The sequence below is a fragment of the Hippocampus comes genome, unplaced genomic scaffold, assembly GCF_001891065.2.
Source record: "Hippocampus comes isolate QL1 unplaced genomic scaffold, H_comes_QL1_v1.1 scaffold261, whole genome shotgun sequence".
Classification (NCBI taxonomy): domain Eukaryota; kingdom Metazoa; phylum Chordata; class Actinopteri; order Syngnathiformes; family Syngnathidae; genus Hippocampus; species Hippocampus comes.
Window position 1 is genome coordinate 6,677,729 of NW_017805824.1, and position 18,136 is coordinate 6,695,864.

Below are 18,136 nucleotides of genomic sequence, written 5' to 3' on the forward strand. Positions count from 1 at the left end.
CACACACACACACACACACACACACAGCATCCATCCATCCATCCATCTTCCGGAGTCGGGTTGCGGGCGCAACAGCTTCAGCAGGGAAGCACAGACATCTCTTTCCCCTTATCTCTAAGGGAGAGCCCGGACACCCTGCGGAGAAAACCCATTTTGGCCGCTTGTATCCGGAATCTCGTTCTTTCGGTCACGACCCATAGCTCGTGACCATAGGCGAGGGTTGGAACGTAGATTGACGTGTAAATTGAGAGCTTTGCCTTTTGGCTCAGCTCCTTCTTTACCACGACAGACCGATACAAAGTCCGCATCACAGCAGATGCTGCACCGATCCGCCTGTCGATCTCCCGCTCCTTCATGCCTTCGCTTGTGAACAAGACCCCAAGATACTTAAACTCCTCCACTTGGGGCAAGATCTCACCCCCATCCATTTCTCATCTAAAAAAAAATGTCTTTTGTACCTGAAGAAATTATCACTCGTTGTGCATTGTGCTGATGTAAATAACAGCACAAAATATTAACAATGAGTCAATGAGTAAATAAGGGTGACAAAGAGAGTAACATTTAGGGTCTATCCATGTGGAAGTTACCGTAACAATTATCCACGACTTCTTTTAATGGGTCGATTACACTATTTGGTATAGTCCTTGTTTTGACGAAAGAGTTTTAATTCCTCTTCTGCTGACATTGTCTCACTGCACTGGAAACAGGTTAAAAATTGACTGCCGTTCACAGGAAGCTAGCTCACGCAGGTAAATAAACTTGCGCTAGCGGGGAAGGACGTTTGTTATTTGTTTATTTCTTGGTTTATTTTCTCCATGTCACTTGAGGGATGCCGTACAAACCTAAACATTGTCAAAATGCTCAACATATAAGATTGACTTTTTGCCTTCAATTCAAATTACTAATGAAACTATGCTTGCAATTTCTCGGCATTGTTATCTGCAGCTGTCCAACTGTCACTGCGCACTTGTCATATTTATCCACGTTTATACAAATAAATATCTTGTTTTCTCTCATATGAGCACTTCCTTGATATGCTTAAACTTTACTGACGTGATTGGCCGGCGGTGTTTGTCCAATTTCATTTGGCATTCTATGAGAAATGAAAATTACTCAAGCTGGAAATTATTCGGAGTTGCAGCCGCGTGATATCTTTACAAGCCCCAGTGGTCCGACGTCTGTTGCTGCAACAGTAATGATGTGGAAAGAGGGAGCTATCACGCTTGAAATGGAACTTAGCTCGTCTCACGGGTGGGCTGTTTGAAGCTTTACAGATATGGGGGCGCATAGAACGAGCACTCTGTCCACTAATGAATTTGTCTTTTTTTCCCTCTCCTCACCAAATGATTCTACATGTTTAGCCCGGAGATGGGCTTCGTGTCGTCAATTGTTAACATGAGACCGAAGCAAACCCTCAAACTGCTACTTAGGAGGAGCCACGCTTGTCAACAAATTCCACCAGGAGACATCTTCTCTCGGAGTAAGATACATTTCAATCTATTTGCATTGTATAGAATAAAACCAATGAGTTTATTTGCCTACCTGATGCAGCCTTTCAAAAGTATACTGTACTGGATAGGAATTCTGAATAGCACACGGCATCATTCTGACAGATATAGCTGGGAAAAAAAGTGTATTTATGTAATTTACAGTATACAGTATTTACATTTTAAATACATATCCTGTATGCTTGATGTCATTTTAATTAGAGGATAATATTATTATTGTAATAGCCAGATTTTTTTTTTTTTGGGGGGTGGGGGGGCGGATAGACTGGTGAATTGTAATGACGGAAGCAGTTTAAAAGGCTGAGGACGGACGGCGAGGGAGGACAATTATTTTATAAATAAGGACAGAGGGACAATAACGTCAGGGTGCCCAGGGCTCGGACGAAGGATGGAAGATGGGTTGGCAAAATAGACGAAAGTGCCCATCTCTAGTTATTAATGTGAAAAAAAATAATTTATCAGATGAACAATTAACACGCAGAGTTGATTATAATTGGCAGTGTGGACATAAAGGTAGTCAGAAATTCACATGCAGTCGATAAATGGCGTGAGAAGCAGGGAATGCCTGGGGCGAATGGCCAGTCGATCACGAATTTATGCCATTTCAAGAAGCGCATTGAACACGCTATCTACTATCGGCAGTGGAAATGCCCTGAAATACTTTTAATGACGGCGGGGCAGGGGAGGGTGTATCCGACCTTGTTTTTAAATTTAAACCTCTGCAATCACAAATTGATGCTGCTTTAACTTGCACATTCCACCACGATCAGAGGCAGCCGACATATTCGAAAGATTTTCATCACGGAGCCTTTTGTTGACTCCTGAGGACAGTGTACCAAAAAGAACACCTTTTCAGGCATTGACTTTGTTTACAAGGGTCTAACGCTTACATTTTGTTTAGTTCTTTTTTTCATTTGTGACTCATGGCTTGATAATGCAGCATGATTATTCTCATTGACAAGCCCTCTTTATAGTAATTTGCCTGTTTATATGGAGGCATTGGGATGGAAGAGTCTGCTACTCCAACTATTGTGCATTAATTGGGATTCATGAAAGGTATCTGCTTGGATCGATGCGTATCACAGTTTCATGCGTCTGGATTTTTATGTGCACGCGACATGTTCTGGATTTGCCCCTCATTGTGTTTTGGTACAAAAAGCATGCAAGTCTTTGAACATGAGGCTCTTTCTGTCTTTGTTCGGTTCATTGTTTGCTACATGTGTCCCTGTTGCTGTGTCATGTGTCCTGGTGTCCTGCTAGTTTCCTTTTGCGGTTATTTTAGCTCCGGTTTTGGTTTGTTACTTTGAATCTTGGTTCAGAGATGTTAATTTAGTTTTTTTTTTTTTTTTTTTTTTTCCCAAAGTGTCTTGTTTTCCTTGTTTTTGTTTTTCTAGTTACCGGTAAATAGTTTTTGAGAGCACACCTGCCTTGCCTTTCCTGTTCGGTTTCTGAATTGGTGCATTTTACATGAGTGACTCGAGCATACTCTGGTGTGCTGCTTCTTCCACAATTACATGTGTCATCATTTCAAAGACAATTAAACAAGCCTTGTAATTGCGTAACAGATCTATTGGTCAGAAGCAATGTTATAACAGAAACATAATACACACCATGACAAACATTTCCAAACTTTATTATTCCCACTCAGCTGAGCTGAGTGGTCCTGTCGATTCACCTCACTGATATGAATAAGAACAAAAAGAACCCCTTGGAGCATCAAACTACGGTTTTGTATATTGTGACCTACATGGGCATAACTCCTGACCGCTTGCTTTTTACTGCAGCATTACCTCACCTTGACTTGTCCCAAAGCACACAGACTGCAAATCAAACCCTACAGCCTTGCTATGACACATTCTGGTAGAGGCGTGTATAGAGGAAACAGCTCATGTCAGCACTGACCTCACGGCTAATGTCATGCAGAGGTGAGGAGACGAACTGCGCCAGCAGCAGGACGACACAGACACTTTAAGATAAGTTTGTCGGTCTTGCCCTCTCCACTGGCATTTTGAGAGAAGATGAGTGGAAATAAGGTGAGCATGTGTTTCCAATATAATTTTATAACTAGTTTTACATCACTGGTGTACAGTAACTGGCTTCAAATGCATCAATACCGTTACATAAGGACTTGATAGACACCTCAGGGTAACTTCTCTGAGCCATGACGCAGGCACATGCTGTGATAGCGTTCTTGTATTGATCAGTTCTGCGTCAGCGCTTTCAATTGGTTTCCATCTTCTCTCATTGTGCTTTGTTAGGAACCTTTAAAATCTCTACAGGCACTTTCATGAGTGAATAAACTCAAATGCGAAATGTCCATTACTGCAATACCTACCAGTGTCAGCAAAAAAAAAAAATATATATATATATATAATTCACAAGAATGAGGCGAAATGGTTTTAGAGATATTATTGGAAACCGTGTTTGGTGGTAGATGGGCTTTTTTTTTTGTTTTGTTTTGTTTTTTTGTTTTGTTTTTTTTTGGTGCGACTGTATTTCTCATCCTGTGCATGTGTGGGTTCTATGGGTGACAGCTTCCTCCCACAGACCAACAGCATCAATGTAAGGTTAATTGGAGATCTCTAAATAGCGTGTCGCTGCGTGTGCGAATGGTTGCCGTGTCTGTGTGTTAGGCCTTTGATTGGCTGCGGATCTCTCACCCTTTGTCAGCTAGGATAGACCCCTGGAGAACCAATAAAGATATAATTGGAGGGATAGTTGGCTTTTTGGCCACATGTTATTTTACAGTGTGGATACGTTAACCAAAATATCAATGGATATTGTTATTCACTTCAGCTGACAGGAAAACTGTTACATTTTTGTCTCACCTAAATAAAATATGATTTCTTTCCAAATAAGTAATGTAGAGTGTCGAACATCGAACCCTCCTGGTAAGATCCCCGTTTCTTTTTCTTGTCTCCTTTTTGTTCAGGTTCTCTTTTGATTGTCTTTATTTCCTCAATTTTACAGCAATATTAACACAAAGCATCCAACTGATGGCTGTCAGAGGTAACCTGAGAGTCACGTTGTTGATAAAAGTCTTGCTGTCGGAGGCGATGAAAAACTGCAGAGTAAATTTGAAAGAGAGTAAAACCACTGACATTGAATAAAACCCACATCCATCAACTTTTCAATCGTGCACCACTGAGTCAGCCTTCTTCGATTTGCTCTGACACTACTGTGTCACACTGTTTCCACTGATGTTAACCTCACAGGACTTTCCATCACCCTTAGGAGCCAGCAGAGTGAAACAAATGGTTGTGAGGAAGATCTAGGAGCCGTTTGATGTCGCTTCCAGCTGCGTCATGAAGTCTTTCATCAAGCCTAAAGCAGGCGTAATAAAGCGGGCCGTTGAGTGTGATGATCCCCAATTCCTCAAATGTACTTGACCAACATGCACCTACTGCAGCACTCTTTATTGATTGATTGATTGATTTTTAAGGTAATGGCATCTGTAAGGCTCAGCACATGGCTTTAAATCCATGCCAATGGCCGGGGTGCTTCTCAGGAGTTACCATGGTGATGGAGCGGGAGAGCTTGATGATCACAGATAGATTAGGATCAGGGCTCCAAAGGTTGTGAGATAACATTATCAAATCTAGGTTATGTCACACAAAGATATTATATTAGTATTGTAATGAATGCGATCATACTTATGCTTGGCTAAATATTTCATAGTAACTGCAATTCATTGGAATGTCAGAGATTTTTCCTCACATAAGAGAATAATATACGGTAGGTGGGAGGAAAATATGGCTTCATCACAGCATTGCAATATTTCCCCTTGCAATTCAATATAGATTCAGCAACTTCCACCCACCACAATTCAATATTGATTCAGCAAATCCTCTGAATTGATTCACCCCAGGCCAGCGAGGGACACTTTGCATATGATTGGATGGCAGCTTCATTTAACACAACAACATGGCGACAAATGCAAGATTCAAGTTTAAATCTGACATTGAGGTCACTTTGGATTCCCCTGTAAATTGCCTGAAAACTCCTGGGAAGCTCTGTTTGCACACAGATGACAAGTGCATCTCCGGCGCTTTCATATGAAAGTACCGTTTTGTGGAAAACCAGCGGTTAAGAAGATGGTACAGACCCGCAAACCATCCATCCATTTTCTCATCCGTTTATCCTCATGAGGGTCGCGGGCGGGCTGGAGGCTATCCCAACTGTCTTCGGGCAGTAGGCGGGGTACACCCTGAACTGGTTACCAGTCAATCACAGGGCACACAGAGACGAACAACCATCCTCGCTCACACTCACACCTCGGAACATTAACCTGCCATGCATGTTTTTGGAATGTGGGAGGAAACCAGAGTACCCGGAGAAAACCCATGCAGGCATGGGGAGAACATGCAAACTCCACAGGAAGGCCAGTGCCGAAATCGAACCCTGCACTTCTGCACTGTGAGGCGGACATGCTGACCAGTCATCCACCGTGCCGCACGACAGGCAAACCAAGATAGGTACCAACATAAAAACATGTCAGAAGTCGCCATGCAGAAGCTGTACACAGCTGAAGACCAAATTTGGAATTGTTGATATCAGTACTGAGAGTGCCTCTATTTTGCTGGCAGTGAAGCCAAAAGTGAGGAGTTTTCCCTCAACAGCCAGATCTGACTATTAACAAATACATAAGGAAGCCTGTTGGGTCATGCAAAAGGTTGCATCAACATCAAGAAATCATCAGTCTTGGACTTTGATACCCGCAAGAAAAAGGAAACCGTATTGCACAAAATGAATGCGAAACACGGGCATTGAACTGAGAAACAGGTTTGCCTTGTTGTCATCTGACCAGCAAGCCTCGGTAGATCACAGCACCAGTGAAAGATATGAAAGTGGACATTTTTAAGCAAATGAGATCAGCTACTGGACCACCAACCGATAATAAGGCACCAAAGCCAGATCTGGCAAGAAACAGCTACTGTATGTAGCAGAAACAACACAAATGTTCTGTGTTTTGACAATGACATGGTGTGTGATATTTCAGAAAAAAGTTGAGAGGATCGCTAATGAGTAACTCCAACTGTCAAATCGGTTGAAATTCACACAGGAACATTTGATGTGTTGAAAAAAAAAGTCAGAGATACTCAGGCAAGACTTTGCTAACCTTCCACAAAAAAATCAGAGGTGAGCATTCCGTCACTACTTAGAGACTGTCCGTCAGTTCATCACTGACAGACGCCCCGTTTTGCTGACAAATGATGGAAAGTCCCGCCCGTCTCGTGTTTGTTCGTTCACTGGTGCGAGTACGGCGGGGTTGCTTGAGTAAACAGTATTGGCTATATAAGGAAATGCTTTGTGCTTTATATACAGTTCGTGGCGTTGTGCACAAAAGAGACAATCGTGCATTTGAATTCATTTTTATTAGTCATGTGTTAATTACAGTAAAAAAAAACAACAACAAAGTTAAGATAGACGGCACAAAAATGCAGATGCGTATGTTTTTACGTCGAGTGCAGTCTACTTTCTCTTACCAAATTATCAAGTGTACTGTGGGTGCGGCAGCTCCGTGAACAAAGCCCACTGAGGCGCATCGCAGTTCCAAACGGGATGTTAAGTTAGACTTGTCCCGGCATCAAAATGATGTGCCCATTTTTACGCCAAGCCAAAATAGGGCCCTATGTCTATAGATATGTTTATTTATTTGAGTTTGAAGTTATTTTCATTTGAGATTGATTGATTGATTTAATTCAAGCTGAATCTATTTGTATTTTATTCACACTATTAACTGTTTACTGTTAATTAAAGGTTGCCTTATGACATGCGGTGGTATGGTCATTTTGTACCTACGATACATGTGGAAAATAAGGTGGGTGGTGGTGGGGGGGGGGGGGATTCCAAAAAAAATTTCTCTTCGGGCCCCATTTGGTCTCAAGCAGCCTTGTTGGGTATGATAAGGCAAAATTAACTGTGGTGGATGTTTACAAATATTATTTGGTTTAAAACAATGAAAGAAAAGAATGTCCATGAAACTTCAGGCTCGTTTGAACATTTTAAAACGTTCTGCTTTTGTGTGATGACGAATGTGAAGTGAAAGTGGATGTGGGACCACATTCGCTTCGTGCTTACTAACAGCCTTGTGGTAAGAATGTCTTTATGCCATTCATACAATGAAACTGAAGATAGATTGTAGAATCTGAGGAACACATTTACCATTTCAAGACGACTCATTGGGAATCACCAAGGTAATAAGAAAAGAAAATGTTGAGCTTTTGAGCTGAGATAGTAGAACCAACCCAATAAAGAGCTCTTGGGTCTATCATGGTAGACAGCAGACTGGTCAAAGTAGAACAGTACATTTTTATTTACCTAAATTCTGCATTAAGGCATCTCACGACAGGCTTGGCCTTGGCTGCTGTCTTCGGAGACAACATGTTTTGCCTCAACACATAAATAATGCAACACTGGTGGTTTAGAATTGCTGGTGATTTATGAACAGCCCCCATAATTCAAAAGCAGTGCAGAAGCTGTGGTCATTATGTGTCTCTAGAGGACAACCGCTAACCCACATCCACTGTAACTACTTGCCTTTCAGGTGATTACAACGCAAGCAGAGTTTGTTGACTTTCAGCTCTTTTCTTCTCAGGCTCAAACAATTACGGCATCCTAATTATTTGTCACTTGAGCGCAAATCATTGTTTACTTTAAGGTTATTAAACAGATTTTCTGGGTTTTGGGGGGAAAACTGAGCCATGTACTTTTGATTAAATATTTCATTGTCATATCTGACACCGTAAAATTAGTCACTCAAGGTCTATGAGAAATTAGTCTATAATGAAAGGACACATACCAGCACTCCCACACACAGCTCATTGTATTTTATAGCTAATGAGAAGATAGTCGAAAAAGTAGGAACTGATTTGATAACTGCTGCTTTGCACATGACCCGGGATTCAAACAAAACAGCAAATTGATTTTCTTATTTCTAATCGTCTGTGTCATGTTTATCAAGATTGCAGATCCTCGTGATGTGATGTGCCCTCTTGACTACGGTTCAGTCGATTCAGCATCACAGTATCACATAAACGTAATCAGGTTATGGCATTGAACCTCAAGGCCTTATGCACCAGTGCCATAAGTGTCTTGGCTACTGTACATCATCCCAGAAGTATTACGTGGACTGTCATTCCCCCAGCACCCAATATTCTCACACAGTCAATTGGACTGCCAAGATGGTGCATAATAGACAGAACAGATGACGCGTTCATCGTCAGGTGTGACAGTGGCCATGCCGTGTCAAAAGATTTTGCTCCTGCTAAAATTCTGCAGCAGCAGCACATTTCAGTCTCCAGTGCATCAATTATAAATTACACTTCAACTTATGAGGACAGATAATTTAATCAAGGTCACTCGAGCAGTCTATAATATCCCATATTAGCAGCAGCGATGCTGCCATTTCTTTTTCTATAGTTGCTCACGCTGTTAAACTACACAAGAACCTGATTGCGCATTGAAATTATCCAGCCGCCTTAATCGACAGACCTGCAGTAAAATACGAATAAGGTGTTTTTATAACGTATAGCGTGTGATGTTATGGAACAAATGACCTCCGTTCTTTCTCACTTCCCTGCACCACCTAGATGTTGGATAGTCATCACACGTTTGCTATTAAACAAGCCATTCATTGAAGAAACATCGTTAGGTCACAGAAAGGCTGATGCAAATAGAGGTGTTTGACAGTAAACATACTGTGCACATAACCAATGAATGCACTTTAATTACGTCTAATGTGCAGTTACGGAAAGAGAATATTCCTTTCGGCTGCTTTACGGTGAAGAAAAATCTAAGAAAATGGCATTTACCTTATCTTGGTAGATGAAGAACAGCATGATGGACAGGATTTCCAAGAAGAAGATGAGCAGAAGAAGGATGAAAAACTGTGGACACACAAAGAGAAGTGTGAGGACAAGTAGGTCACAGTCAATGCCGTGTGGGGGCACGGGGGGTGGGGGGGGGGGCATCCAGAGTAGGGACCGCAGGCATCTGTGTTTGAAGAGTGAACAGAGTTTACATTTATGAGGAAGAAAACCAGCAGCGTGATGGACTCTTGAACCGCAAGAGAAAAGAAGGCAAGTGTCAAGTAGTCAGCAAAGTAGGAGCGACTGAAGCATAAAAAAAATAACCCGGCCTTGAAATACAACTGTTTTACTTTTTCTTTTTGCTCGTTTGAGAAATGTGAAAAGAGCGCCATCTTAGTCACCACCAGTCCCTGCCGATAGCATTCGTTCATATTACAGAAAAGATGAGTTGCTTGATGGCTGATATATCTTCTACCTGCGGGCGCGTGTGACTGCTTGAAACATTTCGGAGCACATCCATCAACCGCATACTCAGGATGGGCTTTAGAGCGATGCCGGGAGGTGTGAAACATTTCCCAAACGATAAAAAGTTCTAGACGGTCACAGAATGATGTCATTATCAGATTATAGATGTGATGGATCGGTTGCTCTTTCTTAGGAGGCATCTGTAGGAGCAAAGAGCTTTATTCATCTAAGTGTATTTATTTAAGTCTCCTGCCAACAGACAGATTACTTTATGGATAATATTTTATCATAAGTTAAAACATCGTCCCAATTTGTATCAAAGGCATGGCTGAGGGCTTAAAATGGGCAAAACAATGTCTGCCAAGGCATTCTGAACTGAAATCTGCTCTCTACTGTTGAAAAGCTCAGTGTCAGCCATGGGTCATTGCTCCTCCGACAAGATAATGTCACAAACACCCCCACAGAATGGCTCAGTACAAAATATGAAATACCGGACTAGTCTGAAGTGGCCTTTTATATGATAATGATCTGAATCCCATATGAGCAAGGAGTTGAAACATGCCGTCTGGAAAAGGCACACTTCGAACCTGAGACAGATGGAGCAGTTTGCTCCCGTGATAGAATTGATAGATTAGAGAATGGCAGACGGGTGAATGGACGGATGGATGAATGGATGTCTAGATAAGATTCGATAGATAGATAGATAGATAGATAGATAGATAGATAGATAGATAGATAGTTGTTTTCACACAGAAATAGAGAAATCCCAACACACTGCAATGTATCCTGTACCATTTTTGGCAATGCTAATAATAGTGGAACAGTACAGGGAATTGATTTTATAATAATGGAAACCATAGTGTGCAAGATAAAATTGTCTTGTGGAAAAAAGGGGTTGGTGTGTGCAAATGCCAAAGATGTCAGCGGCAACAACACTGATGGATGAGAAACTGACTGGGCGACACACTGATTGCAGCCCACACTGTGCACACTGCAGGTCCTTATGAATAAAATATGTGATTTTGTAAGGCTTTATTTACCATTCTCCTAAATTGATGGAGTTGGCAAGAAAAAAAAAAATCCCACTTCTGGATTGCCAGGTGGTTATTTAAGAAGGATAATATGCTCCTTTGTGACTTGGGAACATAACGTCTTGCAGAATATTTGCTTTGATGACATTTTATTGATCCCGACAGACGAGATTTATTTGGTAAACAGTAAATGACATGATGACACACTCTTGTTTGACTGCACTTTTCTGCCTGAACACTGAACATGAATTCTGACTCCCTCACATCTTTTGATGCGTGTCTTCGATAAAAGCATCAATTACACAAAAAGAAATAGTTTCACCATGTCTGTCTCGATTCACCCTTAAGAAAAACAAACATCTCTCTCCCTTGTGATTCTGTGAATATTTCACCCATTAATTTGGTCTTTATGAGAAGCTTAACTCATCTTCTTTCGACCACAGGCCTTTGCCGCAGTAAGTGGGATCATTTGATAGCGGACTAAATGTATCCTACTGTTATTGCTGTATATATCACAAGATAGCGATTGAATTACTGGGTGTACCTCAAGGAATCGTAAACTGACGGTTACTCTTATCAAACTGGATTGGATTGCTGCAATTAACTGAAAATTACCAAAATCCATTTTGGATCTCTGTAGAAAGGGTAATTATAATAAAACGAAAAACTGTGTTCCAATTTAGCCAACTGCAGGGGAATTGAATAGTTGTGTCCATTTAGGAATCCTAACGAATGTCAAATGAGGAGTGCAACTTTCCACTCAGGAATGTGTAGGATAAAACTGCACAGATTACAAATTTGTTGACCAACTGCTTTATAACTGTTTAACACTGTCCTGCAGGCCTTAAAGAGATAAAGCAAAGATCGGTAACCCAATCAATACAAGCAATTACAGTTAAGGGGAGCATGTTAAATACAACCCTGGTGCAAATTTATTTTCAATTTTATTGTTGGAGTCACATCGGAACCAACCAGACTGCAATTGACAGTCATGGGACATTGACTCTTCGTTAGACCAGAAAGTAGCCTGCAAATGAAATATGCTTTCAACAATGGTGAAAACATCCCCGCCCCCCCCCCAAAAAAATGGTAGGATCTTGTCATATAACGTCATCAATGTACCACATGCGTACTACTCTTTGTGTTATTGAGTCATCCTTGTTGATTATGTTGACAAATGGATGTTACACCAGTGTACAAAATGGAAATTTGACTTTTTAATGTCGTGCACACAAATAGTTGGGTCTCTGTGGTGCCTGCCCACAGACTCAGTGTGAAATCAAACAATCAAGTCAATCTTCAGTTATCTTGCCCATTTCTGAAGATGTGTCTTGTGAGCAAGCTGTTATTCTCTTCCATCCTGATGTCACCGTGGGGCTTTTGTGAATTACTCCATACCAAATATGGGGTGTTTTTAAATTAAAAAATAAAATCAAAGTGATGGGTTGGGTGGATGGAGTGATAGATAGATTCATCTCATGAGTGAAATTTGATTTAATAGCATTTTTCCAACCTTTCCATATTACCATTGTTTGTTACAAGTAAAAGTTACAAAAAGATGAGTTAGCTTCAATCCCACCATCTCATACACACACGCCTATACACACACGTGGGCACGCACAGGTTAATAATATTGATCTGATCCGTGACGTCAACGGCAAAAAACACATTCTTATTTGTATTTTGTTTTTTTTGTTTTTGAGAAATTTTGCAAATAATGGTGTGGGTCATTGATGACGGGAATTAGTTAAGTATTTACTTACAAGTTGTGGGCATTATATTATAGCCTGCCAGCCCCTCACCTGGATGAGTTTAAGAGCTTCGTGTTTCTTTTTAAATGTTATGTTCTTTGTAAATGTTACTTAAAATGAATGAAAAAAATCCTCACCAGTAGAAGTAGGCCGCTGGTCAACGTGAACACAAAATGAGACGGCAAAAGGAGATTCAGCCCATTGGATTATCAATCTCATGGAAGCAAGGCTCACTATTGACTCAGCAATAATGGGGCGGGATGAAGGCCGGCGCACTGCATGAGAATCATCCGTCCTTCCACCCATGATCTGATCCGCTCATCCTCACGAGGGTCGCGGGTGTGTTGGAACCTTTCCCAGCTGTCTTCGGGCAGCAAGCAGTGTACACCCTGAACTGGTTGCCAGCCAGTCACAGGGCACACATAGCTAAATAAACACTTGCACTCACAGTCACACCTAGGGACAATTTTAGAGCGTTCAATTAATCTACCATGCATGTTTTTGGAATGTGGGAGTACCCGTAGAACCCAGGCACGGGGAGAACATGCAAACTCCAGAAACGAAGGCCGGGGCCGGATTTGAATTCAGGATCTCTGCAGTGTGAGGTGGACATGCTAATCAATTGAACACCATGCCTCCCATGAGAAAAATCTGCCCCTAAGAAAACATAAATTCACCATATGGCAAAAAAAAAAAAAAATGGTGAAATGTACAGAATTCTTGGTTCTTATGGTATTTTGATGAAAACATGGCAGAGACATGTTCGAAAGACACCTGGGAATTGTTTTAAACTCTGAAAAAAAGATGCACAACTTAAAAGGCCATTTGTTGTCATCTACTGCCGCATTCTTGTCAAACTGGAAACTGTGGCCAAAAATTTAAAAAAAAAGTCCACCATGACTTGTTTGTTGTTTTATTATTTTACTTTTATCACGGTTCGTCCTTGAAATCTGTGCTCTATTAAGTGTGATGCTATCTGAAACTGAAATGGGTTTTTTGAGTTGCGGTGACAATAAAAATGGCTCCAAGAAAATGCACATATAGGGGCACTGCCTACATCACTTTACCCTGATCATGTAGGATCCACAGAGGTACAATACAGTAGAACCTTGCAGTTTACAAGTATTGTTTCTGTGCTTACAGTGAACGAATGAACAAATGATGAATGGCATTTTTATGATTGTGTCATGCATGCAATAGTACAGCCAGCCTGTGTGGACTTACAAGACACCAAACAATCAAATGATCTGGCACCAGGCCCAAAGCATAACAAAGACTTGTGTCCAGATCATCTTCTCTTGTGCTGTTTTCCAAGCTTTAGAAATAACATTTGTAATTACAAAAACATAAAAATCTAAAAGCTGTTAGAACTTTTCCTTATGTGGCCACTAAAATATGTCAGGGTTATTTTGTTTCATTAGACATGCACTCTCTTACAGCTGTTTTGTGGTTGTAGGGCACGGCTTACAAATCAGTGCCTCAAAGCAACTCGAGCAGTGCGATTAGCAGTGTTATTTCAACCTAACGTGGCTTAATTTGCAGAGCAACGACTTTGAAAGTCTACATGGGGATGTGCAATTAATTTTGCTAAGGGGCCACATGAGAAACTGTAACACTTGCCGTGGGCCAAGCCAACATTTTAACCTAAACTTTGTCAATATTATTATTATTGAATTGAGAAAAGGCTGTCTTGAATAGCCAATAAATTGCGATGTGTGCATTTTCAGTCTAATATGTAGCAGTGGCATCCCGTCAGGTTCTTCAAAGCCTTCTCTGCTGGCCTAAACATTATCAAACGCACCAGCCTGCATTGAAAAAGTTGGAGAAATGTATTAAATATCGGACATACAGTACATATATTTCCAACATTCTTTTCTCTGCATTTAATAGTGTGTGTCTTGGCTGCAGTCAGTTGTAGGTTTCAATGTAAACTTCCCAATGCCTTCAAATTCAGGATTGCTGGCCCCAAACTATTGAAACGACATGATCGTTTTGGGGATTTTTTTGTTAAAGAATCTGAACCAATCAGACTTCAGATTCAATATAAAATGCTGAACTTTACTCCCCAGGCCAAAGTGAATCCCTGTCACGAAGAATAAAAATAAAAATAGCAGTAGCATGAAGAAGAAAAATAAAAAATAGCGGTAAGAAAGAAAAGAGACGTAAATAATAGAAGAGACAACAAAAAATGGAAAAACATAGCGACAATCTGGAGAAAAGTGGGTCGAAGATCGGCCAGGTTAACGGCAGCTGAGAAGTTATGATGTAATTTACATTTCAAAAACCAGAAGCCATTCATTTACAAATGTGATTGCACTTTAGTTTACATATTTAAATGTTCAGATATTAAGATTTGAATGAGGAAAGATAAAGTGCTTTTTCTCTCAAATATATTGTTATAATCATTTGTTTCAGATGTACTGTAATTATTTTCTGTATAAAAATTAATTTGGTGCTCAAAAAGTCTTTTTTCAAATTCGAGTCTTGAAAAAGAGGGGGTCGTCTTATAATCCGGGCCGTCTTATAATCAGGCCAATACGGCATTTCCAACATTCTTTTCTCTGCATTTAATAGTGTGTGTCTTGGCTGCAGTCAGTTGTAGGTTTCAATGTAAACTTCCCAATGCCTTCAAATTCAGGATTGCTGGCCCCAAACTATTGAAACGACATGATCGTTTTGGGGATTTTTTTGTTAAAGAATCTGAACCAATCAGACTTCAGATTCAATATACACGCCTTCAAGAAGCCATCTGGGGACATCAGCACTTTTCCGTCCTCCAATTGGTTCAGACCTACTCAAGAGGAATTGAATGCATGAAGTCACGAGCGGAGGACTGTACATGACTGAAAAATTATTTTCATGGTGGACTTTTCAAGAAAAAGAAAAGAATATTTTGACTTCATGGTCACTTTGAAGGTCGGTGAGAGACTGTGGGCGGGTCGGATGTCGCCCCTGTGCCATTCTTTGCCAAGGTCTGGTCTACTTAATGCATTATGAAAACATATACAGTACCATATGTATGTAAGGTGCTCCAAGAAAGACTCCAGATATGGATTCATACTACACAGTGTAAGTGAATGCCTTGGTGATTCACTAGTTGCAAACTGACCTGCTGGGAAAGCTTTGGGGGAGAATCTCAAGCTTACTATTTGCTGAAAAAACTCACCCATTCATGCCTATCCGCATTATCTTGTGCTCTTTTGCTAACACCGTAAGATGCCACCCAAATGCCCCGCTTCCTTCTAAGCAGTGGCGGACCCTGAGGGCCAGCAAGGCCTTCTCTGCTGGCCTAAACATTCTCAGAAAAGTAAATTTACTTTTCTGAGAATAACATAAATTTGTTATTTTATTTTTATAAATATGTTAACAAAATTATTCTCTGTATTCTTTACGTCATATTATTTCCACTTAGTTGAGTGGCTTTCAATGTTATTTTAAATAACATTGAACGCCACTCGAAAAATAACTTATTTATTATGGTAGAGTTTTTAACCAATCATATTTCAATGCCCTTTTTAAGTTGCTTTCATTTTGACAGTTTGAACTTAGTGGCGTGAAAACATTCCTTCATATCACAGATAGGAAATAAAATTCCTGGTGGTTACAGTATCCCATCGGGAAATAAAAAACACCACCCACCTACAACATTATAAAGATCTGCAGTAAAATGAGATCTACAGTAATATCAGAGCTGCATCAACAATTCCGTCTTTGCAAAAATAACAGCCCTCGGTTTTGAGTAACACTGTCAAAAAGGTATTCATTTAACTGGATGTGTATTATTGTGATTTTAGTTTGCACTGGTGTCAAGTTGGATCGGATCATGCTGAGAGCTGTGCTAGTAAATGGTATACCCACACTATAAGCTACACCCATCATAATAATTACATTGTTAAATAAATTCCCACTTAATGATTAAAACTGATCATTATGATCTTCATGCTGAATTGGTGCTGGATGTCATTTGATTAGACGCATCACAGTCCAGTGATTGACTCGCTTGACTTGCATGCGTTCAGTTCCTACTCAGGGAGTGAATGTGAGTGTTAATTGGACATGCTGCAACTCCCTGAAACCCTAAACGGCATCAGCAGCATATAAAGAATGGATGGATGGATACATCTGGATGGATATACTGCGGATTCCGTAGATTAGAGTAGATGGGCTCATAATGTCTGTGTATCGCTATGCAAAACACGAAATACATGGAATAAGAGACTGAAAACATTTCCCAGGAGCTTTTGTATGATTCAAGGGAAATGTGATTCATTGAGGGCCTGTTTTTGCAGCAAGGTCACAGCTCCAAAAAGTCATCAACGGATTTCGATAAAATTGACTGTGTTGTTGTCGTGTGAATCCAAGGACAAATGTGATGAACTTTTCAGCAAAACATGTCACTACAAACCAGGAAATAATTATATCAACTTGGGGTGTGGTGAGCAGGGCTTTATGCTGCCGATTCCGATACGATCCTCTATGAGTGAGATTGGCTGATCTTGTTTCAGTCCGGATCACATGGATTAGCTGCACATCTTTCAATTTTACAGCTGCTTGCAAATGTTTATTTTCTTCATCGATAATTATCTGTCAGTCACCTTTTTGATGAAGCGATTTATCGAATGATTGTGATTTATTTAATTCATCTAAATTTCCATCCCTTTGTGACACTAAAACAGGACATTATTTCAAATTGACATTGCGGAACATGCGCACACGTATATTACGATTCAGTTACTGGTTTGGTCTGTCAGGTGCAGTGTTAAGGAAATGGGGAGGGGACACTGCACTGCACACAAGCTGGTCTCTTGTTGGCTACCGGCTGCAAAGTACGTACAAGCCCTTTTGTGATATGCAATGAAAGGCATTGATCCACACCTGCGCCAGTCACATACTTTTTTTATGGAAATCGAACGATCACAATCAGTGGCCACACAATCGGAACACCGCTAATACAAATTACCACAGAAATGGTGTACGATTGATTCTTCAAAACTGGGAGCCGCTGGTTGAAAAGAGAAAAGATTTTTAAAGAATACTCTAACAATGGTGGGCGGCCCAGCGGTCGAGTGGTTATAATAACAATAATAATACATTTTATTGATAAGCGCCTTTCAAAACACTCACGGACACTTTACAATCAACAACAAAAACAATAAAACCACAGATAAAATTATAAATAATAAAAGGCGATGAATTTAAATTGAGTATGCGATTTTGAATATCTGGGTTTTGAGATGGGATTTGAATGTGGGAAGAGAATCAATATTACGGATGTTGGGTGGAAGTGAGCGCGTCAACCTCACAGTGCAGAGGTCGTGGGTTCGATTCCGGCTCCGGCCTTCCTGTTTGGAGTTTGCACGTTCTCCCCGTGCCTGCGTGGGTTTTCTCTGGTTTCCTCCCACATTCCAAAAACACGCATGGCAGGCTGATTAAACACTCCCAATTGTCCCTAGGTGTGAGTGTGAGCGTGGATGGTTGTCCGTCTGTGTGTGCTCTGTGATTGGCTGGCAACCAGTTCAGGGTGTCTCCCGCCTACTGCCCGAAGACAGCTGCGATAGGCTCCAGCCCCC

General features: G+C 40.7%; 1 protein-coding gene across 3 annotated transcripts in view; it reads right to left on the reverse strand.

The window, feature by feature from the left end:
- tspan4a (tetraspanin 4a) overlaps positions 1 to 18,136 on the reverse strand; it is a 137,798-nt gene that overhangs the window by 22,098 nt on the left and 97,564 nt on the right. For all 3 annotated transcript variants that reach the window (XM_019886714.1, XM_019886715.1, XM_019886713.1), the window contains one exon: positions 9,323 to 9,397. In XM_019886714.1, coding sequence (XP_019742273.1) covers positions 9,323 to 9,397 — 75 coding nt within the window. The remainder of the gene's footprint in view (positions 1 to 9,322; positions 9,398 to 18,136) is intronic.